The 26,066-nt window shown below is 41.7% G+C and overlaps 1 protein-coding gene across 3 annotated transcripts; it reads left to right on the top strand.

Annotated features, from left to right (window-relative positions):
- The first annotated feature begins 1,502 nt into the window (after window positions 1-1,502).
- Window positions 1,503-14,970, top strand: capn12 (calpain 12). 3 transcript variants are annotated; one of them, XM_044120232.1, is made up of 24 exons: window positions 1,503-1,654; window positions 2,007-2,149; window positions 2,228-2,436; window positions 2,711-2,780; window positions 3,356-3,474; window positions 7,730-7,863; window positions 8,045-8,216; window positions 8,289-8,372; window positions 9,531-9,616; window positions 9,703-9,780; window positions 9,849-10,021; window positions 10,102-10,358; window positions 10,444-10,455; window positions 10,532-10,611; window positions 11,125-11,247; window positions 11,979-12,015; window positions 12,090-12,161; window positions 12,249-12,294; window positions 12,744-12,805; window positions 12,937-13,005; window positions 13,090-13,168; window positions 13,262-13,378; window positions 13,866-13,918; window positions 14,014-14,970. In XM_044120232.1, exons 2-24 carry the CDS (start codon window positions 2,017-2,019, stop codon window positions 14,038-14,040), a joined length of 2,292 nt encoding a protein of 763 aa, XP_043976167.1. In that variant the 5' UTR covers window positions 1,503-1,654; window positions 2,007-2,016; the 3' UTR covers window positions 14,041-14,970. The 3 variants fall into 3 exon arrangements, with proteins under 3 accessions (XP_043976167.1, XP_043976166.1, XP_043976168.1); XM_044120233.1 differs by lacking the exon at window positions 1,503-1,654 and adding an exon at window positions 1,847-1,930; XM_044120231.1 differs by lacking the exon at window positions 1,503-1,654 and having other exon boundaries at window positions 1,828-2,149.
- The last annotated feature ends 11,096 nt before the right edge of the window (window positions 14,971-26,066 follow it).

Raw genomic sequence — 26,066 nt, 5'->3', positions numbered from 1 at the left:
TTAATCCACCTGCTGCTTCCCATTTCGGTGGTGTTTGGGAGCGAATGATTCGTCTAGTGAGAAGAGTACTTAATTCAGTGCTGCGTCAGCAAATTCTTGATGATGAAGGGTTGAGTACAGTGATGTGTGAAGCAGAAGCCATCTTGAATGATCGCCCTATTACGACCCTCTCAGATGATCCGAATGATTTGGAGCCACTTACCCCAATCATCTGCTCTTGCTCAGAGGAAAGCCTTCACTTCCACCTGGAACATTTAAGCCGGAGGATCAGTATGGAAGAAGACGATGGAAACAGATACAATACCTGGCTGACCTGTTTTGGAAGAGATGGGTTCGAGAATATTTACCCTTGCTTCAAGAAAGGCAGAAATGGAACGAGAAGAAGAAAAATCTCGCTGCAGGAGATATTGTGGTCATAATAGATCCTTCTGCACCTCGAGGATCCTGGCCTCTTGGAAAGGTTTTGGAAGTGTTTCCAGATAATCATGGTTTTGTGAGGTCAGTGAAGTTGAAAACTAAGTCCAATATTATTGAGAGACCGATTTCCAAACTTTGCATGGTGTATGGTGTTTAAATTAATGTTAATGTCACATATTGTCTCCTGTATTATTGTTTTGGGAATTGGCATATTTGTTTATTGTGCCAATTAGGGGCCGGTGTGTTGGAGCCAAATATGTGTATTTTTGGATTTGGTCACTAGATGGCGCTGTCGGCTCCAGTATATGAACCAAGAGATCACAGGTAGTCGACAGGTGTTGAACCCGGAAGGGCATACAAGTTTTTGACCGCTGTGGCGGAGTCTTTGTTAACCCTGTTCTCGTGTATTGTGGAATAAATGCAATCTGTTCACAAATGGTTCATCAGATTGGAACAAATTTGGACAACAAGAATCGGATTGACTTTACACGCTGTCAACAGGTACAACGTTAGCCGCTCAGCGCGTCATAACAAAGCAGCAACGGATCAACGCTTAACAAGTGCAGTATTAAACTGGCACTTATATTTGATGTTTTAGCTAAAACAATGTGGACATCACCTTGTCATCTTTTTTAGAACAGCTGGTGGGATACAGAAGGATTCTGGGTGAAATAATCTTTGCTAAAGAGCTCCTTCAGTGACAGACTGCTGCACCCTAAATGCACAAAGGAGCGTTATCGCAGATCCTTCCTCCCAGCAGTGGATAACCATCGCAGCTCCCAGTGAGAACGATCCATGCTCGTATTTGTACTGTTATTTGCTCAAGTTTTAATCATTTCAACTCGTCTCGATCACCTCTGATTTTCAGTACAGTTGTTATTTTTCGTATATCGTAAATTGTCTGTTAGATTTTTAATGGACAAATGCAAATTCAGATTATGTACATTTAAAAGTTATACTACTCAGCTGCACATCCCTTGGATGAGAGAACGACATTTCTGAAAACTGCTCACTATAATTATTATTCCCTTTTGCATCACAACCAAACAACTGGTTTGTATGTAGATGTCACCTGATGATTGTCTTGGAACCCCGAGATGCCGCTCTGCTCCAGTTTTCCATGACACATCTTCTCATCTTTCCCCTTTTGAAGAGAACGTGTCACCTCTTATGTCGCCCCGGGGGAAACAGGAAGCGATGGATCACGATCACGCATCTAATTACCCCAGGAAGTAAAGTATGGAATAAAAACAGCACATTTAATTTGTAGATTCCAGTTTCTCTGTCCATTGAATACTCAAATAAAGTTGTTTTTTAAAATTATTCTTATTATTGTTATTTCTATAAGTGGGTGTGGCGTTCAAGCTGCAGGGATCAGATTTTTAAACGTGAAAAAACACGTATCTGTATTTTCTGGGAATCTGGGTGTAGATTATCACACAGAAACAGCCTGAGCTGGATCCGCCTGGAGATGATAATACACAGAAACAAGAAGGAAAAAGGAAAAAGCTGAGTTAAGGAGAAAGCTGGAAGAAGTGCCTTTTAACAGTAGGACCGCTATTTTTACACTCTTCTTCCTGTCCGCTCAGGTGCTGATGGATGGTCAAATTAGAAAGATCAAAGTCCTCGTTGGCACTGAGTCATTACTGGGACTCCAGCTCCTCTGGGGGCCCCGGGGCCTCTACATTCCTTCCTGGTCTGGACCGAGCCGGGGAGGCACTCCTTGGTTCCGGTGGGTGTGAGCTTCTCTTTAAATGCCAGCTGCTCTCAGTTCGCATCTTTCACCAGTTGCGTTTCCCTCCTCCTGCAGGCAACATGGCTTCTGACGGCGCGGCGGCCCCTCTGGGCTCCATCGACAACCCGGTGAAGTTCCAGAACCAGGACTTCGACGCTCTGCTGCAGGAGTGTCTGAAGGAGGGGAAGCTGTTTACAGATCCCACTTTTCCTGCTGAGCAGAAGTCCGTCGGGATGCCCAAAGATCCAAATCCAGCGAAGGAGATCAAATGGAAGCGACCCAAGGTGTGACAGTCATAAATTATCTTATATTTTTTAACAAATTAACAAATTATTTTTTAACCAATTAACCCCAACCGAGAGTGTAGTTCTAATGTCTTGCCAAGATCTTTTCACATTTAAAAAACTTTGCCCAAATTTGTCAGTTAAATTTGGTATAATATTCCCCCCCAAAATCTCTACTTATCTCCCAGAATCTGTATTTTTATATTTTTAAAGTCTGTCTTGACTTCTTACTAAGTCATTCATGGTCTCAGTTGCTGTTGCTGCTTTTCTTAAGGAAATCAGTGCAGATGCCTTGTTTGTGGAGGACACCATTGGGACAACAGATATCTGTCAGGGCCAACTGGGTAAGAGAACCAATCACAATGGATTTCTTGTAAACTAGCGTTGCATAACGCCATGGAGGATTTAAAACCATGAATTATGTGCAGCTTCCTCTTATTGGCAAGGAAGGAGACAGAAGTATTTATTGGACTGGACCAGCCCTTTCTGTGATTTTACTAGGCCTGTTTTCTATAAACAATTAATAATAATAAAAATGTTTTCTGCACAACATCAAATGGTCTCCATTCGTGGGATTTGTGGAACGACGAGTTTGGTCTCCAGTCACGTGTAAATATGTCCAAAGACAGATCAGTCACCTCCTGCAGCCTCTTCTTCAACCATGTGGTTTCCTTTAAAACTTACAAAACCAGGATGTGTTTTCCAAGAGGCGCGCAGATGCAGACGGTGCCTGCAGCATCTCTGGCGACAGAACAGATGTTTGCTGTCGGGGGAGGAATGTGGCTTCATGTTGCAGGACCGTGCGACATACAGCTTGCAAAACCTAAAATACAAAAACATGCCATCACTTTAGACTAATACCAGAAGTCTAAAGATGTCATTGCTTCATGCTGGACTGTGTGCTTGTTTTACTCACCAGGTGACTGCTGGCTGCTGGCTGCCCTCTCCGCGCTCACCGTCCACTCGAAGCTCTTTGCTAAGGTGGTTCCCCCCAACCAGAGCCTGTCGGATTCGTACGCGGGGATCTTCCATTTCAGGGTGAGTGAAAGACTCGCACCCCGACCTCCATCTTTAATCGCCTCCTGCTTTTGCTTTGTTGCTCGGCTTCAAACCCAGCGTCGGTGACAAACGGGTCAAATTTAAGAAAAGTTAACTGAACTACTCCGAAGGAAAATTATAAAATCAATCACCAAAGATTTTATTACTATTACAAAACTATACTACTACTCAGAGTGCAGTAGTAGTTGCTTTATAAATAAATATAAATGACTACTGTCTAATTATTCATGTCAATGATAATGATAATTATATTTAGCACAAAAACACCAAACATAATAATAATAATAATAATAATAATAATAATAATAATAATAATAATAATAATAATAATAATTATAATAATTATAATAATTATAATAGTAAAACCACTATGGCAATTTAATTTGAGAGCAGGAGCAACACATTCAGTTCAGTTTCATTAATGAAACGTACAAGCAGCCAGAACTTACGACATGATCACCACAGTTCTTAAGCAATGATCAGCAAATTGTTCCACTTTTAATTAAAGACAACAACAACAACAACAACAACAACACATAGAGTTGATGACGGCAGTTTTATTGAACATCATCCTGAATTTAGGGGCAGCATGAAGAACAGAAGCAAAACAAAAGTCAAGAAATAATTAGGTTTACTTTCAAAAGTTCAGCTGATTTAGTGGAAAGGAAATCTCTCTAGATGGTTTTACTGTCACATCCTTGAGTTACACTAAAAACACATTTAGCCGTGAAGAGAGACAAATTAATTACAGTTCATTATTGGTCATCATCAGTTTGCACAATTGTACAACTACAATGCACATCACTGTTAAATGTTGGAAAATGACTTTGGCAAATTCTTAAAATTGAAACGTAACTAAAAGAAAAAAGTCTCATAGGTGTAAGTGAAATGTTCAATTTAGACTTTTTAAGTCAACATTGGCACCTACCTGAGCCCATCCAAACAGCATCGTCCACAGTGATCAGCGTCACTGGATATTTAAAATAAGATTTAAACTGGAATTCAAAAATAGCATCTGAAGAGCCGTTTTTTACTTTGGAGATCAAAATATCATTTACTGTCCCTGGTAGAAAATATCTATTTCTCCCACAACCACAGGTGGATAAAATCCGGCATCTCAGCAAATATATGTTAAAGTGTCAAATGCACAAAGAACAGAGCATAACAATTAATTAGAAACAAAATGCAAATAGATGAAACAATATGACAACACCGTTAAAACAATAAAGAACTCAAACATAAATAAACAACAACAAAAATGGTCAAAACACAGACACCTGCCCTCTGACCTCAACCCAGAGTGGTGTTGGCGTTTTCGTCCAACATCAGTGTCTGACCTCACTGATACTCCTCTGAAAGAATGGTCAACATTTCTCTTAGAGATTGTAGAAAATATTCCATGACGAGTTTAAGCTGTAAAAGTGAGGTCTGGTATGAAATCCTAGCGATTAAGAAGGAAATATTTCTCATGTTCAGACCTGTGGAAAGGCAAATGATTGAATTACTTGGCAGTAAAGTTAATGTATGGTTAATTAAATATGTAAAAAAAAAAGAAAAAAGCAGACGATTTTTATTCTAACGAATACTTTAAAAACCTGAAAATGAATTTCTGTCACGGCCTGTGAAGTTTAAATCACCTTTCTGAAACTTAATGCAACTTAACTGAAGTATTTCAGAGCATGAACATGAAAACATGAAATACTTGACATCCCAATGAAACTGGTGTGTAAACCAATGTTTTTGTTCCCTTTGAATTTTCCTAGATTGGGCAGAAAAAGAGCAAAAAGCAACCATAACGTTCAGCATCGATCAGTAGTTTATGCTATATGAAGTAGTTTAGCTCCACGGAAACAAAATATAAACAATCAGAGATGAGGTAATATTTTTGCACGGTATCAGCACACTATTTGTTCATAAACAATTACCTTTGATTTATGAACAACGTAAATCACCCGTTTGCTTCAGGTAACAGATTCTTTCAATTTATTAACGTTTTATCAGATCTGGCTCCATCAGTTCAGAGAAGCGTAATGCTGTTTGGCTCAAAGTGTCAGCTGCTCATTTGGCTGCTGACACTTTGAGCCAAACAGCACATTTGAACAGGTACCGGCTCATCTGTGAGCGATCGCTCCATCAGAGAACAGCATGAACCCATATATCTATCAGCTCATTAGACATTGTGATTAAAATCTGCAATCTCAGACTCCGACCCGCTCAGATCAATGCGATTAATCTGGGCAGACGTTTCGAAAACAAGCAGAGGATCGGGCGATGATTTCGCCCTGGAGCTTTGGACCTTCAGAGGGGAGAATGAGGCGTGACTGAACAAGCAGGACAGAGGCTCGTTTTACCCGCAGAGAGCAGCCTGGATGTGCACAGAGTGTCCGTTACTCCAGAGGACCTGCAGCAAGTTCCCAGAAATGTATTCTAATGCGAATCTCTGCTGCTGCTGTTTTATTCAGACTCAAGGACTTGCCAATAGAGTTGCCCTCAGAGTTTCATCATCAAACAGGTTTATGTCCCAACAGTGTGAGTAACACCATGCAGGACCACACACACACACACACACACACACACACACACACACACACACACACACACACACACACACACTCACACTCACACACGGCAGCAGTCACTGAAGACCGGTCCAGGCCTGCTCTGAGCTGCTCCCAGAAACCCAGCTAGCACCACGACACACAAAATATCACAAACAACGCAGCCATGACAAGAAAAAGTTCAGAAAGCTGTAACAAAACGTGTTGTTATTTTGCTTTTATGTGCAGAATGGCGTCAGAATGATGCCAGCCAGTGACCAGCAACCTTTAGGCCAATAATTTCTCATTTCTCATTTATAGTAAATTTTGATTTGGATCCAGATTAAATGAAACCACCAACTGAACCCACTGAGTCAGGATGACTTTCCCCAGACACTGAACGCCTCACTGGTGCACCTGCAAAAATAAAACAATTTAGACCCCAACATTTGTTTAAAAAAAAAAAAACAAAAAAAAACACCTGGAGTACCTGGACCATGAGCTCAGGTACTCCACAGGGCTGTGTGCTCAGCCCACTCATGTCGTATAGAAGCGGCAGAACACAGGAGGTAGAACCATGAAAGCAGCCAGCTGCCGAGGGTTTTCAGAAACTCTTCCTGCCCGTCTGTAGTGAGTCAGGTTAAAAGACATCATAAAACTGTCACTGAACAGCTGCTCTGAGCTCTAGACGTGGCTCCAGCTCACAAACATTTTCCTTTCTGTTTCACAGGTCAAACCTCAGGTGCAAAACTTTCAATTTTGAATCTCGAACAGCTAATTTGACTCTTTCTAAAATTTTAAATACATAAAAATGCTTTTTAAAAGTGCAACTTAATCAAAAAGTCTCACATTATTTTGGCGTTAAGTTAGCTATTTTTAATTTGATTAGTTTTATTAATCCTTCTTTCAACACAAAACACAATCCACAGATCTTGTCTAAAACATTAATATGTAAAGCACCCATCTGTTTGCAGTTTAATGTTTTTGATTTTTATGGGATATTTAATTTGTTTTTACTCTGAAGCCTTTATTTTCTTAACAAATAAATAATAAACATGTATGCTTATTATACGTTGTCATTATTACCACAATGAATCAATCAAGTTTATTTATTTATAGCACATTTCAGCAACGAGGCAGTCCAAAGGGCTTGACGTCATAAAAACACAAAATACAAAGTTATAGAAAACAGCACACAGTAACAAACCGTACATTTTGATGAGTGTAATGTAACAGCATCATGCTGTGGTGATTATATATATATATATATATTTAGAAATGACAGGGAAGCTGATCAGACCAGATGGGAGGATGCACAAATACAGAGCAACTGGGAAAACTGCCTCAAAACTGTTTTATTCTTTTCAGACATACTTCAACCCGAAAAAAAGTCGGTTAGCCTTTGGAAAATGTAAATTCAGAGTAAATGTCAGAGTTTTTCTACAAGTAGTATTATTCAGCAACTTTGTTTCTCTCAGATATTTTTAAAGAAAACAAAGAAACATGAAGTGAAGAGGTGTCCTTCTCTGACAGATTTCTAACCAATGGACTTTTTAAATGTATAAAATATTGCGGTACAAATCGGGGCTTTGAACACAAAGTTCACGCTCTGCGTAATTCCTCCTGACTCATCACATCCAGTCTTCCCCTCCTCTCTCTGTTTCTCTCTCTCTCTGTCTCTCTCTCTCTCTGTGCAGTTCTGGCAGTATGGTGAGTGGGTGGAGGTGGTTGTGGATGACAGGCTGCCAGTGCGCGAAGGCCGTCTGCTCTTCAGCTACTCTCGCACCCGCAACGAGTTTTGGAGCGCCCTGGTGGAGAAGGCCTACGCCAAGTCAGTTCCCACTAGCAGCATATGTTCCTGTGCTGTAATGACTGTGATCAACCACACACTCTGTGTGTGTGCGCGTGTGTGTGTGTGTGTGTGTGTGTTCCTTCAGCAGTCAAACTCTCAGCCCGTACAGATAAACGGGCTGAGAGTTAAACGGGCCACCAACCTGCACCTTCTGTTGCAGGTTGGTGGGGTCCTACGGGAGCCTGAAGGGCGGCAACATCTCGGAGGGCATGGAGGACTTCACGGGAGGCATCGCGTACTCTCTTCCCGTGGCGTCCCGCACCCCGCCGGTCCTCTGGAGGATGCTGACCGCCGCTCTGTCCAGAGGCAGCCTGCTCAGCTGCTTCATCCAGGTGCTCTGAGCGTTTGACGCCACGCCGCTGGAAGTCAAGACGTTGCTGAGAAACTTTTACCTCCCTTAACAGGCCTCGAGCTACAGCGAGGTCGGTAAGGTGACGGCGGACGGGCTGGTGAAGGGCCACGCCTACGCCATCACGGACACAGACAAGGTCAGGAAAACCCAGGAGTCGTGCTACCATCTGCGTTTACTTCTACACGGTTTTCACTTTTCTCCAAGTCCTCTTTTAATCGTCTGACTTCGTACTGATTGAAATATTCATTCTGAACCAAAATGCTTAAATTGTAAAATTAAAAGGAAGGATCTTTTAACAGGTTGTTAACACATTTTCAAAATGAGAGAATATACAGTCATATTAGAATATTAGAATATTATAAGAAGGTTCATTTATTTCAGTAAAACCTTCGACTGAATGATGGACATTAATTACACACTGACTGATGTTTTCTAGCTTTTATTTCTGTTAAAGATTTATTTTCTCTCACAGCTAATGAATACATGAAGTTTAATTGTAATTTAATTTAATTTAATGTTACATCGGACCAATAAAACAAGAAAAAATGCAAAATTTGAGTTTCAATATGGCAACAGTATCTTTCCACACTTGTATTAACACTGACAAAAACATGGAACGATAAAATAAATAACTGCTTATATTAAAGTCTGTTTTTTAGATATTCTGATTATAAGATACATTTACCACTGAGCGAACATTCATTTTTTTTCTATTTATCTGTAAATTGCACTTTATATGATGATCTTCAACAGGAACTTCAGTTTAAATTTGTTTCTATCAGTCAGTTGCAATCATCTTAACCTGAATTCTGGTTATCTCACACCCTCAAAGCTCATTTTGTTTCATTTTGTATTTTTTTTATCATTGATGTGACTTCTCAAAACATTGCAAAAACACTAAATCTATTTTTTTCTAGTTTCTAGAGCAAATATCTTAGAACTAACTCACGAGTAACTTTTTATCAAGATGTAGGAGCTTTTAGTTAAGTTAATAATTCCTTAACATTGATGGAAAAGTGCCAGCTCCACATGTAGATGATTTCTCTTATTAAAAGGGGAAAATGTCTTGTTATAAGAGAAATAATATGTCATTGGAACTAGTACTTTTTTTAATCAATACTAAGGAATTAATTACTTATATGTTACTGAAAAGTTAACTTTCTGTCTTATTTCAAATGTACTGAGATATCTGAACTAGAAACTAGACAAAAAGATCAAGTAAGAATTTGTGTTTTTGCAGTGAAGCATTTGGATTTCATTTAATTTCCTCCTCGACCTGTTAATAATGTTTTAGGTAGCAAGAGGACCGGAGGAGGTTTTGCTGCTGAAGCTGAGGAACCCGTGGGGTTTTGTTGAGTTTTGCGGCTCCTGGAGTGACAAGTGAGCAAGAGACAAATCGGAGAGCAGCGGATCATTGGATGTTTGCGCAGCCCGAGTTTCTCCTCCGCGTGTGTTCATCGCTGCAGGTGCAAGGAGTGGGAGGACACGGCGCAGTCGGAGAAGCAGCGGATCGAGCTCAAACTGGAAGAAGACGGGGAGTTCTGGTATGGAGGAGAGACTAAAGTCCAACCCGTAGGAGTGGCAGGTGATCCGATTGTAACTCCCGTTTCAGGATCAGCGCCGGTGATTTCAGCGTGATGTTTGGCGTCGTGGAGCTCTGCAGTGTGAGTCCAGACTCTCTGGAGGACGGAGACGCAGCCACCGGCCAGTCCACTTGGACCCTCAGCGAACACAAAGGATCCTGGGTACCAGGAAGCTCCGCTGGCGGCAGCCGCAAATACAACAGTACGTCCGGTCTGGTCTCGGCCTTCGTCCGTTCACACCCACCGCAGCTCTGCTGCTTTTTCTCTTTAAATTCACGCCAGAGTCCTTCTGGAAGAACCCCCAGTTCGAGTTGGTGCTCAGAGAGCAGGACCAGGAAGACGAGGACGAGGAAGAAGAGGAGGAGGAGAACGACGGCGAGGAGGACGAGATCGACAAGGGCGAGGAGGTTCTGAAAGAGAAGAACAAAGCCAAGACGCAGAAAAAGAAGCATTGCACGGTGCTGGTGGAGCTGCTGCAGAAAAACCGCCGGCAGAACGACAAGATCAACTTCCTGTACGTCGCTTTCCACGTCTACAAGGTCAGAACCAAACGAGTCCGTCACATCCGGGTCATCCACGCTCATGTTCTCCCGTAAACTCATCTGTTACCGTTCTTTTTCTCAGGTTCCTCTTGAGGTGAGTTTTACATAATATTCAGGTCATTTCATATTTCTATAAAGTTTTAATTGCATTTGCCTGTTTCTTCTCGCAGCTGCAAGGTGCCTGCCTGGACCGCAACTTCTTCATGAAAACCCGCCCGGTGGGTCGTTCTGGGGCATACAAGGCCCAGAGGTGAGAGTGTTTTCCTTTAGTCTGAAAATCTGGAGCACACCTTCATTGAAAACTACAAAAGCAAGGAGAAAAGACTTTTCCCATATCCCAACCTCTACATACAGAAGCAGCTGAAGATCCAGAGTTTGTTAGTTTGTTAGGTTTGTTTGGAAACTTTAATATTGTTCAAGTTTTTTGCAAAAAAAAAAAAAAAAAAAGAATAAATAATAAAATAAAATCAAAAATAAAATCAAGGGTTTCATTAGTTGCACCGAGTCTGAGAACAATCTCATATAAGATTGTTACATCGTGGAAAATCTGTCTAAATCAAAAGAAAAGTTATCCAAAAGGTTTGAAGTACAGATCAAAAAAATGGACACTGCTAGAAGCTTTTTAAAAGTTTCTGATGATCTTTCTCTAAACCTTTGCTGCTACTTTAAACTAATTATGGCTGACTTAAAACCTTTACACCATACTCTGAACTGTTCATAAAATGCCTCTTGATTTGGACCTGGAGCCAACTTTTCTCCACAGGGGCGTCTGGAGGAAGCTGCGTCTGGATCCGGGTCATTATGTCATCGTCGGATCCACTTATCGGCCCAACCAGCCCGGAGAGTTCTTCGTTCGCATTTTCTCCAAAACAAGAAACACTCTTGAGTAAGCTGAAGAATCTTTTTTTTTTTTTTTTTGTCTGTCCTTTGTGCTGTCAACTGGACAACACAACACAACTGGACATCTATCCAGGATGTACCCATTGGTTTTAGGAGAATCCTTTATTCTAAACCACCTTAGATTATGGGATTTATCATCAGAAGTGTGCATTAAACTACAACATGTGTTCAGGACTTAAATTATAATGCCTTACAACAGACTGTCAGCCATTTCTGTTTAAGTAAAACAGCTGTGAATTAAAAGAGAGTGAAAACGATGCAAATATTTGGAAGAAAAGACAATGCAGCTAGCTTGTAGCCACAGTTTTGTTTTATGGCGGATGGGGAAAGCGCCAGCTTCTCCCAGCAAGAAAAAGTTATTCTAGAAAATCATGTAAGGATAGACGAACCCCTACACTGTGAGAACCTGTAATACAGCCTTTAGATTACACAAAGTGCTTGGCAGGTAAAAAATTTGACCTGAAAACGATTTGACACTTTCCTTGAGCGACTTGAACTCTTCCACCTTTGTTTCCGTCAGCGTCATAACGTTGGTCACACAACCCAGCTGGGACAGTAGCCACCTGGACACACCATGGAGACCTGTTCATTGAACAAGCTAAAGCCAAATTAACATGCCGGACTCTTACACAAACTCTTGCAGTGTGAAGTGAGCTTCAAATAAAGAACGGCTTTAAAGAGATTCACTGGAAATCTGCTGTTTTCTTTCATGTCCAGGGTTCAGGACTTCACCTGCTCCTCTGACTACCTACCGGTGAGTTCACACACACACTCGGCTTCAAGAGATCCCTCCTGACCGGCTGGGTTAAAACTGTGCCTTTCACTCAGGTTATGGCTGCTCCTCTCCTCCCAGAGGACCAAACCAAAGTTGAGAAGACTTTTGATGAGAAGGCCGGCCCAGTAAGAGTTACTCCCCCCCTTCATGACCTCAGCAATATATTACAAAATTGTTGGATTTTACTGTGATTTTTGTTTTTCCTCCTGCAGGATGACAGGCTGAACGCTCAAGAGATCATGAAGCTGATCAACTCAGGTTTGAGCTGTGATTTAATGCGGCGTTCTCATTGGCAGACGAAGGACGCTGCTGTAGCTCTTTTGAGCCACTAGATGGAGCCAAAGTAGCGATATGACAGAAGAGAGGAATCAGAGGTCATCTGTCTAGACCAGAGTTTCCCAACCCTGGTCCTCAAGCCACACTGTCCTGCATGTTTTAGAGGTTTCCCTGCTTCAATGTGCCTGATTCAACTGATTGCAGTTCAACAAACTATTAATCAGTCATCAATTGAAATCAGCTGGACTGAAGCAAGGAAATATCTAAAACGTAGGGCGGTGAGCCTGGAGGACCAGGGTTGGGAAACACTGGTCTAGACAGTGGCTTGTTTCCATAGTGAGGCAAAAAATAAACTTATCTTGGTTTGTGAATGTGAAGTATAGACCCTCGTCGTCTTTGACCACTGTCCCGTCTTTCTGTCTCAAAAACAGTGTTTGACAAAAGTTGCCATCTGCCTCTGGAGACGTGCCGACAGATCATCTTCGGAGAGGATGTATCCTTTTGTCCTCCGCTCACGCTTCCTGTCTTTTTGTATTCCTGTGCCTCTGACGGTTCACTCAGCCGCACAAACTGCCTCGGTCCTCATAACTTGACCTCCTGCTATCGTCTTAACTCGGGTGGCAGACCGAGGGGCGCTCCACTCTCAGCCGTGAGCAAGCAGAGACCGTGCTGGCTGATCTGCGCACTCTGCAGGTGAAGCTCACGCCTCAAGAGCCATCACTTAATAAGGACAAAGAAGGTGGCGTTTCCGTCGCTAATGTTCCTTTTCCTCTTCAGTCCGTCTTTGTTCAGTTTGATGAGGACTCTTCTGGAAGCATCAGCCCCTTCGAGCTCAGCTTGGCACTAGAAACCATCGGTATGAAGGGGAACGCCTAACAAGAACAACACGTACCCCAACACGCAGACTGCTGCTGCATTTGCACCTCTGCTTGTCCTTTTTGTTTGCCAGGAATGACGTGTGACAGCAAAGTAGTCCAGCTCCTTTCTGAGCGCTTTGTTGGCGGAGAGCCTCACCTGTCCTTCCATGGCTTCGTCTCCTGTGTCTCCAGGCTGCGCAAACTCTTCGGTAACTCTCACCTGGTTAATAATAAGCAGAGTAGATCTCACGCGAACAATTAAATGCTACTCTTTGACTATTCAAGGCTGGAACGCGCTGCTTGGTCTCGTTGGAGATTTTTCCTTGACACAACTTTTGCCCAAAAACATCCTTGTAAATGTAAAACAGACCCTAGCAGATCCTACCTACCAGGGTTTGTGTCCTGGGTAAATTTCTCCCGTGGTAACTTAATTTAAACCTTTTAAGCACAAAGTAAAATTGAAAACAGAGGAGGGAAGAACTGGTCCTCGGAGAATCGGGGTAGTACCTGGAAAATATCCCCGCAGTGGAGACGAGCCTCCGATCATTTCTTCTTTCCTTAAGCACTCGCTGTGAATTATTTTCTGAGCTGTTCATTAAACCTGGAACATTTAATTTGTGCTATTGAGATAATTAGCATATGCACGATTTATGTATTTATTTCTTTGTGTGTGATATGTTCCTCCGTTCTCCTCAGCTCTGTTTGAGTCCGAGACGAGCCCAGAGGTGAAAGACAGAGGCATCAACTCTGTGAGTAGATAAACGTTTTCCTCGTATCGTGAGTTCACGCTGACCGGCGAGATCTGACCAGGACCTTTCTGCTTTCTGCTCTCCTTTCTGCTCAGTGGCTGCTTCAGTTTCTGGCTCTGTAAAGCAGCAGCATGAAGATGAGCTGCAGATGGAGCGAGGCGAGTCGTCAGTGGGAGAAAGCAACAAAAATGTAACGTGTTCTACGAGAAAAGCTCTTTTCATTTAAGTTTTCTCGTTCTTGTATCAACAACTTATATAGTGGTTAAATATTTCTGAATGGTTCTCTTTGGAAATTTTTTGAGTTTAAAAAAAAAAAATAATAGACTGCTTCAAGCTTTCAATTTCATATTCAAACTTTTGTGTTTTTTTTTTATTTAGTCGACTGAATATAACTCAGTATTTTTCTTCCAAGTTTTAAACCGACTTAGACGTAAGCTTTCATGATTTTTGCCAGTTAAACTTGATGCATCCTTTTTATATTTGTTACGACTTTCTGCCCATATCTAAATAAAAATAGGAAATGTCTTCAACTCGTCCTTTAAAACCGATACAGCTCCTCCTTCTACCCTGAAAATCTCTTTATTTCTCTGTTTTTCTTCCCAGGAAACAAACTTTTTTTTGTACTTTTTGGACATCATTGTTTTGTTCTTGTTTTCTTGTTTTCTTACCTCTTAATGACGTCATATCATGGAGGACCCGCACCGATTCCCTGGAGCTCAACTCCAAATCATTTGTGGAAAATTTAGCTAATTAGCTGATTTATTTATTTTTTTCTGTAGCATATCTAAAATGTCTGAAAGAAAATGCAGCTTGGGAAGCTGAAGTACCTTTGTGTAATTCTGCTTGATGGATGATTGGCTGGCATTTTTAAGCCAGCCAATCCTAGAGGAGCGTGGCCCCCCGTCTTCTACCCCCACTGCCACCCCCTGGACATTATGGTCCCAGAGCGGATCGTTTCCTTTCCTAACTAGAGAAGTCTTTAAAAAATAAACCAATTACATTCTTACTATTTTATTAAAAACATCAACTTTCAAGATCTGAAAGAAGATGCTAAATAAAACGGGGGGGGGGGGGGGGGGGAAGGTCACGACCAGTTAAAAGCCGGTTATAAACAAACAGATTTAATTCTTAGAGGCACCGACGTTAACTATGCACAAACGATTTTTATTGAAAATGACCAAAAAAACCATTTTAGTTCTGATCTTAATTAATAGCAATTTCTGATGTAGCAGTGCTATTCCCACACTCTTCCTGGCAGGGTGTTTACCACACCCTGCCAGGAAGAGGTTTTATGATGGTTGGTCTTTGGGTTCCAAGGGGGAGTATGGTTGCAAAGCTGAGAATTAAAGTCATTAATGGAAGGCACCAGCAGAAGGAGAGGAGCACGCAGCTTAAAATGTCTCCAAACAGGAAGCCTCACCTAACGCTCGCTCTCTCTCTCTCTCTCTCTCTCTCTCTCTCGCTCCGATATGGGGATCATGGTGCTGATGAAGCACAACTGTTTAGTAAAATCTGAAAATGAACAACAGGCCTGTGAGCTCATTTTTCTGTCATAGCTGTCAGTTTTAGAGCAGCATAACTGTGACTTTTTAACTTTTATATAGACTTCCTTTTTGGAAATGTTTTGTGTTTATCCTAAATAAATGCTTCCTTCCTGAGATGCATTTAGTGACAATATGAAAAAAGTATTGGCACCTTTACAGATTACTTTTGTTTCCCACATTTAATATGTCAGATAATTAAACGAATGCTAACTAGGGGTGAAAAACCTTATTGGCTCCAGTTTTCTTGATTTTTTTTTGGTCATTTATTGTTCGATACATGTGAAGTCAATATCATCTACCTCAGCAAAGGTCTAAAAATCAGCCACCATCAAAAAAAAATCTAGAAAATCCCCAACACATCAGGTTCAAATTGAGAAAAATTCAAGAATAGATCAAAATCGGAGAAGGATGGTGTAGTGGTAGAACAGGCGTCACAAACGTTATAGTCCTGGGTTCGATTCCCAACATTCAGACCTTTGCTGCATGTCTTCCCAACTCCTCTCTCTGTCCGTTTCCTGTCTGGCGGCTGTCAGTAAAAGTTCACTAGTGCAAGGGGAAAAAAACAAAAACCTGAGAAGGTTGCTGACATCAAAGTGTTACGAAGTCATTTCTAAGGCTTCGTGACTCCAGTGAACCACATTATGCGTTACTGGAAAACCTTTCTGGGAGCCAGACAAAATGACTCTAAGAGCACAGCAAGAATTTATCCAGAAGGTCACAAAAGAACCCAGAACAACAAGCTATTCCCTGCAGGCCCCACTTGCCTCGGTTAAGGTCAGCAGCGTTCACGATTCAACGATGAGAAACCAGAGCGGCCTGTCCAAAAGCAGCACAAAGGTCAAGCTCACCTTGATTAAAAAAACAAAACTAAAAAAAACAACTAAAAGTGGAAATTTTCAGAAAGCCTGTGTCCCGATACGTCCGACGCAAACCTAACTCCGGATTTCAGAGAAATAAGATTAGCATACCTGAAGTGAGACATGGTGCTTGATGGTGAAGCCATTCTAGTCCCTAGCAGAAAATACTAAAGGAGAGAGATTCGGTAAGCTCTGAGTAGTCAAAGAAAAGCAAAAGATTTTAGTGTGGTCCAGTCAAAGTCCAGACTTAAATCTGACTGAATTAAACAGCACACTCAGGCTTGAAATTTCCTCTAATTTCAGCACTACTCCAATGAAAGATGAAACAAAATCCCTTCACAGTGATAAAAGACTCACTCTGGGGGGATTGTTTTCTTTTTTTTTAGACAAAGGTCCAGAAAGGTTTGCATAGGTGCAGATTTTTAATATCTTCCATATTAATATTTATTCAATGATCTGAATGTAAATGTGCATCAAGGAAAGCAAAAGCAGAAGAGCTCTACAAGAGAGCAGATGGATCTACACGGCTGTTTCTCTTATTCCAGTCTTCATGTAATAATTTGAATATTTACTCCAGTGAAGTCTTTGGGTTGTTAAACTGATTAGAAATTACAGCAACAAGCAAATAAAACAGATTTTTTGGGCCACAAAACAATTTCGAAATGTTTATTTTTTTCCCTCTAAATGTTAAACTACTCGGATAAAAAGCTGACTCAGCATTTTCTAATAAAAGTGATTTTCTTTTCCTTTTTTTTTTCTTTCTCTAGCATGGGCAGCGAGCTGCAATGGTATCGTGATTTTAAGGAACGTTTTCAAGTGGGAGGGGGTTAAAATAATTTTAATAAATACTATATCACAATCACTTTAGATTTCCTTTACATAAATAAAATGTTCCTATAAACCAGACATGGAGAAACCGCGGTCACATAACTGCGCTTGTATAACAGGCAAATAAATAAATAATAAAGAAAGATCTGTGTAACAGTTTACTCATCCATGTCCACATCAACATACTCTGGGAAATATCTGGGTACACACATGTACCCACCGACACACACACACACACACACACACACACACACACACACACACTCGAAGTGAGTACCGCCTGCCCTACAGAGGGTGTGAGGGTGATGTCTCAGCTATACGCACCATCTCTATTCTTATCGCGCTGACGACACGCACAGCGTCAACACACACTCGCCCCCTCCTCCACTGCATTCCCTCACTCCCTCCATCCATCCTTCACCTCCCCATCCTCATCCTCCCCTCCTGTTCTCTCTAGTAAACGTCTGAGTCTCACAATCTGCATCCTCCTCCTCCCTGTTACATACTGGCTGCTTTCTCTCTCTCTCTCTGCCATACACCCAATCACAGGTGCTTGCATCTACACACACGCACGCACACACACACACACACACACACACACACACACACACACACACACACACACACACACACGCGCGCGCACACACACACACACACACACACACACAGGTACACAAGTGAGCCAATGTCCTTTCTACACATGCTGCTATAAATAGCCGCTTCACTCACACAGCACTTCCTGTTCATCGTTAGGTGAGTGCACACAGGTTGCCCTCAGCAACCATCCATCTACATTGTGATGGAGAGAGGAGAACAAGAAAAAAAGAGAGAGAGAGAGAACCCACTGAGTCTTACGAGTCTTTTCAGGGATTTGCACTCTTTTTCACTTTCACCTGTTTCACTGTTTCCTGTGTTGGCCTCAGAGCCTTGGGCTTCCTCCTCGTTTCCTCGCGTCTATTATGTGAGCGACGCGAGTCGCATCGCAAGAGTCGCACAGATGTTCTCAGCATTCAGCAGCCTCGTTCTCCGTATGCCGTCAGCGTGATTACTAACAATCAGCAAGAAGCTGCAGCGGATGTCATTTATGGTTTACAGGCACTGAGTTTTAAACTGGAGAACTGGACAGATTGAACATCTCTATGTTGAAATGTAAGGAGTCACAGCATCTGTTCATTTGTTTTGAACATACAGTTATACCTGTGTGTTTTCCACACAGGTGGGGCAGAGCCCTAAATGTTTTCTCTTTTGAACTTTGTCTTTAGATCCAACACGTGTTTGACTTTTAAATATTGAAACGCTCCAAAAGACTTTTTTGTCATCTGATAATGGGTCTTGGCGTGAGTGAGGAACATTTAAAAAGTCATACAAGAAAGCATATATTAATGTAAATGAATATTTACATAAATAAAAGAAACTCAGACCTTCTAACTAAACTTAATATTTGTCCTTCCCTGTGTCAAATGCAGTCATTGACAGTATTTTGCATTTAAAGGGGCATTATAAACCATACCCAAACCATTTCCAGGCAATTTTATATCACAATCACTTAACCATGTTGCCTCCAGTTGCTCTAAAAAATATTGTATCACACATAACTTAAAGGAAGTTTGACTTCGCATTTTCACGCTTTGAAACTGGATCTCTGTCTCTTTAAGAAGCTCCTGGTCTTTCCGCCTTCTCCGCCGCCTTCAGGTCATCATCACAACAATGCTTCTCATTATGCCGTTTGCATATCTTCTTAGGAGCTTGTGGTTCATTTAATAAACCAAGCACAGTTGCACCAGGTGTTTCCTAATTGCTGCTGCTGTCGCTAGTCTGGAGGAGCCGAGTGGGGAGGGGAGATCTGTGAGGAATGGCGCTGTGGAAAAAGCAGTGCTTTGTGGGAGCAAGCGCTTAAATTCAAGGATTTCTCAAACATTTATGAAAGAATCCAAGAAGCACTCCGGTTGTGTTTTTGATGAGGAAACCACATTAGAACAAGATATAAAGATAAACAAAGGTGATTTTCCATAATCCCCCCGCACCCTTTAAGAACATAACATTGTGTAGTCAGAGCTTGACACTGCTTGTTTTGAAACAAAAGAAGTTGGCTAAGATTAAGATCCTGGCATTGGTTTCCCAAAACTCCAACTTCAACTCAGTTGGAAATTTGTAAACTGTGTCAGTAACTCAACATAATTCACAGTAAATCAACCAACTCTGGAATAATGAGTGAATCAAATACCCAGAGAGAAATACGGCAGGACAAAAAAAAAAAAAAAAAAAAAAAAAGTGCATCCACCTCCAGCGTGTTCTGGGTCTCACTGGGAGGAGACCCTTTGACGTACTGACGGAACAAAAGTATTCAAGGTTCGACCTTCTAAGCTGAATCTTTGGGATTAACAAAAAATTCAAACATGTGCATCCCAAGTCTTCTTCTTTTTTTATTATTATTTTATTTGTCGTATAATAATTTCCTCCTTATGACTGCACCGTGGCAACTTTATGCCAATAATATAGCGGATTAAACTGAAGATTTCCTAAAAGTTATTAAAGTTTTCTATGATTTGGTGTTGAGGTGACTCTACGTTGTGCCTTAAAAGTGAATCAGAAGCTTTGCACAAGCTGTCTGAGAGGAGGAGAGCTGATCCACACCAAAGCGTAGAGAAACAGTTTGCATCAGATCTGCCTGGATTAAAAGCTGCGAACAGAAAAGCCTCAGTTTCTCTGTTGATTCTTTATTTCTCCACAGCAGTTGTGCTCATCTCTCCACCTGCTCTCCTTCCCTCTCCCTCTCTATCTCTCCCTCCCAGCTGCCATGTGGGATGTGATGATGCTCTGACGGGCTCGGCGTCTGTTCTTGGAGGTGCTGGTATTTTTGTGCCGCTACAGGAATAGTGTCAAAGTTGTAGCGTATATTGTGGGGGTGGGATCCAGGGGAGGGCTGGGATACTTTGAGATGTAAGACTCTGAAGCCACCGAACAGACAGGAGGGAAACCAGGGAGGGATTGCGTAAGTTGGCTCGCTTGGCAGTAAATTTAGCCTGGGTTCGCTCACGCATGAATTTGATGAGCGGTACTATCTCAGTCGTCAGAGCCGCGGTATTTTAGGATGCGAGTGTGTTTTGGCTTGGGAACGCGGGGCGTATTTATGGTGCGTTTATTTACACGTCGTGAAGACTGAGGGCTGGTCGTTTGAGATGCAAAGAGGACTATTTGCATCCACATTATTCACCTCTCCGCTTCGCTCTGCTCCGTGTTCCTCGTCCTGTTGCTGGTATTTATCATCTCAATGGCAGATTGTTGTCAACAGTGGGTGACCACAGAAACACACGGTGATGTAAGAGCTCACTGAAACACTTTTTTAACTCGTACCACTTTTTACAAGTTGGAATGGTAAAAAAAAAAAAAAAAAAAAAAAAAGACAACAAAATACTTTCAGATGTTCGTCTCTTCTGTTTGGTTTTGAATGTATCTCTGCATGCATTAGAGAAATATAATCAAAGTGGATAGATTTGATTATGACTGATGGTGATAAATGAACACCTATAAACAAACCTATAATTCAAACCACTCCTCACTTTCTAACACTATAATTCTAAGACTTCCTTCAGCTGATCTTCATCAACAATTATGGTTCTTGATATGGATCACCACCCAGAGTGACAATAAATCAGGGGACAGCGAACACAAACAGAGCAAACTAAACTGAAATGTAAAGCCTCTCTGGAGCAAACAGAGGAGGAAGTGCAGTGCTATCTAAGACTATTTAGCTTTAAGCTAAATCCGTTTCTTCAGTCGAACTGCTTATTTGGCCACGAATAATTACCACGATCAATTTGATGATATTGTGTTTTCTTTTGATGTACTGTTGAGCCTCAATGAGTGCTGCTGTAGGAGTGTTGTTTTGTTTTTGTTTTTTTTAAACATGACCTCTGCAGACAAGAGGAAAGCTAATCGCGGACTGAAAGCTCTGGCCAGAGATGGAGGCCTGACTCCGTAGGGCACGTATAGAACACACTGCCGTTAGAGGCAGTCAAGCCTCCATGCCCTGCAGTTGCCAGTGAGATGAATGTAAATGACTTTGTGAGGGCCTTTTTGGTGTTACTGCTTCATCCAACACAATGGTCTCTATCAGCCGGATTTGCACTGCATGCGTCTCCACTCCCTTTTGCTGCGCACTTCACCGGCGGAGCGGACGACGTTCAGATGCCGAACCGCTCTGCTTGAGGCCTCAAGGAATTTCTATACATGAAAGTTATTTTTTGTAATTTGTTCAGCTGTTTTGAGTTTATTTGGGTATATAAGAATAGAAGTTACCAAGAGGTTTGTGCCCATTAACTAATAGTACAATAATGCTTTGAAATACTGCAGTGAAGTACATTAAATTTCTATATCCACCCGCAGCCTGAAGCTCAAAGTCAGCATTTTACAGCCATTTTGTTAAAATAAATCTTTTAGAGAGGAATGCTGGCTGCGACCTTGGCTACTAAAAATCTAGCACTAAATTTAGCATTTTAAACATCTGCACAAACATTTCCCTCAGAAGAACGAAAACTATAAACTGACACTCAGACAGAATGATGATGTGTTTACTCTATTAAACAAAATATCCTTTAAAGTACATAATCAGCTGTCTCACCGTGACAACGATTACAGAACACAAAGTGAGTGTTTATCCTGCATGTGCGTGCGCACAGAAAAATGCACCAACATAAACATCAAATTGCTTTCGTCAGTCGTCTGCGCCTGCGTTCCTTTAAGGGCCCGGCAGCAAAAAAAAAAAAACCTGTTCCAAATTTTATTCATAGTTCGAATACCATGTCAGCAGCAACAAATGCTTGTACACTCATCGTACGTAAGTGCGGTTTGAAGTCCATCATCATCCGTCTCTCAGTTTACATAAAACCTAATGGCTGGTTGACAAGTATGTTCTGTCATAATTCAGAGAGGATTTAATAATTAAGATGCTGGTGTGAATAAAGGACTGTTCTGTCAGAAAAAAAAAAATCTCAGAATCAAAAGGTTGTAGCTTCCTTGAAGGAAGATTTTAAAATATTTTCCTTAAAGGTATCAGAGTAGGAAGCAGAAAAATCTTTCCATTTACATGCTGCTCCTTTGAAGAGCTTAAATCTAAACTTTATGTGACCAAAAATTAGAAGCATTCTGACTGTGAGGTATTGTTTTTTGTTTTTGTTTTTTTCTCAGTGTTAAGTTAGGTTTTTGTGTCGTTTTCAGTTAATTGAGTTTCCGTGTTGTCCTGTCTACCCCCTGATTGTTCCCAGCTGTGTCTCACTCCCTGATTACCCTCTCTGTATTTAATGTCACCCCTTGTTCTTTGTCTGGTCCTTGTCTTGCCGTGTCAAGACTGCTGTCAGATGTCTCTTGTTTACCAGTTACTACCAGTTTCTGAGCCTTAGCCTTAGCCTTCTGCTCATTTCTGTGCTGCCTGGACTTTGGACTGTTGTTCTCTCACAATCTTCATTAAAATCATCACTTCTTCATTTCAACTGGGTCCACTGGGTCTACCTCATCACCTCACACCGCAAATCCTGACACTGGCCTGTTATTTCACAAAATCTTAAACCCAAAATCTACGAGTTACTCGATATCTGTAACCAAATTAACATTACGTGTTGTGATCTTGGGTTATTTGGGTTTAGTCTTTGATTTTGCAAAGAATAATGGGTGAAATATCAGTCCCTTGATGTGCAGAGATGATAGTTATAGCATACCCCAGAAGCCTCGTAGCTGTAAATGCAGAGAAATTATTCTGCAAAGAATTCACTCAGGGGGCCAGAATACTAATGTATGCAAATGTGGGATTTTATTTGTAAAAAAAAACCCCAAAAATGTAACCATGTATAATTTCCTTCCACTTTACTGTTATTTCCTGTCTTATGTTGGTCTATTACAAGATAGACAAACAACAGAAAAACCTAAAAATCTGTAGCTTAACCCAACAAAAGGTGAAAAAGTTCAAAGCGTTGTCCTACGAGTGTCCTGACAGGATCGCTCTCCTCCGAGCGCCATGCTGGGACCGAGACGGGAAATGGGGGAGGTGTAGATGGACCTGGACAGATGGGATGCTTGCAGGATTTGATTGGACCTCTGACACGCTGGCAGACACCTGGAAGTGTCAGAGAGAAGATGAGAATTGAGGTGGAACAGCCGTGCCGAGACGAGGGACGGGATACGGTGAGGTGCAGGGAGGAGGAGAAAAGGAACGGGTGAGGAGCAGAGGGGTGAGCGGTGTGTGGGCGGGGAAGGCCAGCGAGGTGAGTGCGATGACGGGAACATGTGCAGGTTCGTCTTCCTGACGTGTGTAGCGTGCACACAGTCCTCTCTCCTGCCCCCATGTCTTTTCTCTTCCTGTCTGTCCTCATCAGAACCCTCCTTGGCCCCCCCATCATCATTCCCTTCTCCCCACCCACTCACTCGCTTTATTCCTGCCACTTACTGGGCCCTGAAAAATAAAATAAAATAAAATAGGGCAGTCCTTATGTAAGGAGCAGAGACGCAGCGGGGAGGAGGGAGGAGAGGGGCACTGCCAGCTGAGGGGAAGATTAAAACAAAGATTTCCGGATGCAAACAAGCAAAGAGAGAGAAATGACTAAGATTCATTATAAGGGAGGAAAGGATGAGGCGCATGGACATAAAGGACAAACTATCAGCCAGAACATTATGACTAATGACAAGTGAAGAGGATAAAACACTGCTTTTCTCACAAAGCAGGATATTATTTTAAAAAGTTAAGATGTTGGAGGCACAAAAAATGAGCAACGTGAGGATTTCTGGCAACAGCAGCGCAAGTGAAGTGATGTGACATGAAATCTGTACATCAGCAGGTTTTGCTACGACGTTCTGGAGAGATCAGAGCGAGGTCAGGGAGGCTTCTCTGAGGGATTAAAAACAGAAGAAGTGCAGAGCATCAAAAAGACCTTAACTCAGTTTGTGGTGCGGCGTGTGTAATAGTGGAAAAAACTGACAATAGTGAGCAAACTGACCAGAGTTTGTGGTTTCACCCACAGCAGAGGCAGTCATTCTGCATCCCTAAAGCATCTCTCTTGACGCTGGGCTTTTGTTTTTACATTGTTCTTATACTTTTGTTTGCTCCGGGAGACAACCTGGCGTGTTTTAAGAAGCGAGTTTAAATAAAATATATCATTGTAATTATTGCGAAAACACTGCCGGGTAATACATGAAGAACTTTAGCAAGCGTGTACGTCACCTGAGTGTGGTTATCATCCAGTCACAACAGTCTCAGACGTGGTTCACCTAAATGTACATATGTCAATTTGCAGCTGCGACCATATGTACACATCCATAAAAATATATACATGATCTTTTTTTCTCACTGTCTGAACTTTAATCTGACTAAACCTCCCCACATGGCCTGAAGAGACCAGACAAAAAAGTAACCACAAGTTAAGAATGAAGCCAAGACGTGTTTCCTTTTACGCTGCAGGGATTTCTGCCTTGCCTCAATGACTCAACACATTTATGTACCAATAATAATAATAATAATAATAGTAAAAATGCAAAATCCTAATTTCAAGTATTTAGAGCCATTGTGACAAAAGCGACAGCTTCAACAATGTTGTGCTGTGGTGGTGGATGCCGCTATTCATGGCTTCCAGGAAAACCTTTGAATGAGGCAGGATCATCTGTAAAGTGTTGAAAGGTCATTTGTATGAGACCAAAGTCCAACATTTTAAAACAAATCATGCAGAAATCTCTCTCTCTCCCTCTTTCTCCACTCTGCATTTAGGTGCGAGGCTGATGACTTTACAGAGTTACTTTGCACCTCTGCTCTCTTCCTTGTCCTCTCTCTCCTTCCTCCTCTCTCTCTCTCTCTCTGGCTCTCTGCCTCTGTGACTGGCAGTGAGCCTGCCAAAAGTAGGCTAGGATTGACGCGCTGCTTGTGTCTGAGTCACACAGAGCTGTGGAGCACTGAAACCCACTGATTGCATTTAACTTTAGGCATCTGACTCCCATGCAGCGCATGATACAATGGACGCATCCACTCCTGTTTCTTCACCTCGGCGCTGACGTTTGCGGCCGTAATTACGGCAGTAAAACAAAAAAAGAACTCCAGCGGGACTGAAGTTGCACAGATATGCAGTATTTTTCATGAGCCACGACCAGTAGGTGGATATCTTAAAGGTCATGGCTATACGACCTGTAAGACAGCAAACTATTTCAGTTGCTGTCTTCATTAGTTTTTCCATCATCATTTATCCCTATTCCATAAGGAACAGGCCAACAAAGGTTTGAGGACAGCAAGCGGAAATCTGTCAGGCGAAATAACATGAAACAAGTAAGAGTTGTGTTTTGTGGTCTTCTGCGAGTTACGGTAGCCCTGTGAATGTGGGCTCACTGCATCGAGAGGCTTTGTGCAATCATAAAACTTTGCTGAACAGACAGTCAGTCCCATGGGTTATACTGTATGAACACGTGTACAGCAATGTAAACACGACTAAAAACGACTCGGGCCAGAGAAGTGAAAAGACATTCTGGAAAGTTACAAAAGTGCGTTGCATCATGCGGCCAGATCTTTGTCTGGTGCTGGCTGGGGTTAGTCATTTAGTTTTGTTTTGTTGTTTCTAGAAAAGAGGAAAATCCTCAGCAGCAGACTAAAATGTTTTAGCTTTACAGAGTTTTCGGACGGCAAACAGGATGTGCTCCATGGGCACCGTGACATTAAAAAGCATCATTTGGATTCTGTGGCTGCTGGACTATAATGGATATAATTACATTATATATATCTTTATATTTACTATAATTACTTTTTCTAGTCTTAGCATTGCTTTCAGACCTCTACGTGACCTTTAGCACCTTAGGGACTGTAATCTGTATCCAGTTTGGGAATTTGACACAATGGGAGTAAATTTAACAGGCTGGTTATTTTATTCTAATCTAATCTAATCTTTATATAAT

This window comes from Gambusia affinis, linkage group LG06 (genome assembly GCF_019740435.1).
Source record: "Gambusia affinis linkage group LG06, SWU_Gaff_1.0, whole genome shotgun sequence".
NCBI classification, from domain to species: domain Eukaryota; kingdom Metazoa; phylum Chordata; class Actinopteri; order Cyprinodontiformes; family Poeciliidae; genus Gambusia; species Gambusia affinis.
The sequence above is the reverse complement of the archived record's forward strand: the minus strand, read 5'-3'. Positions and strand labels throughout refer to the sequence as shown.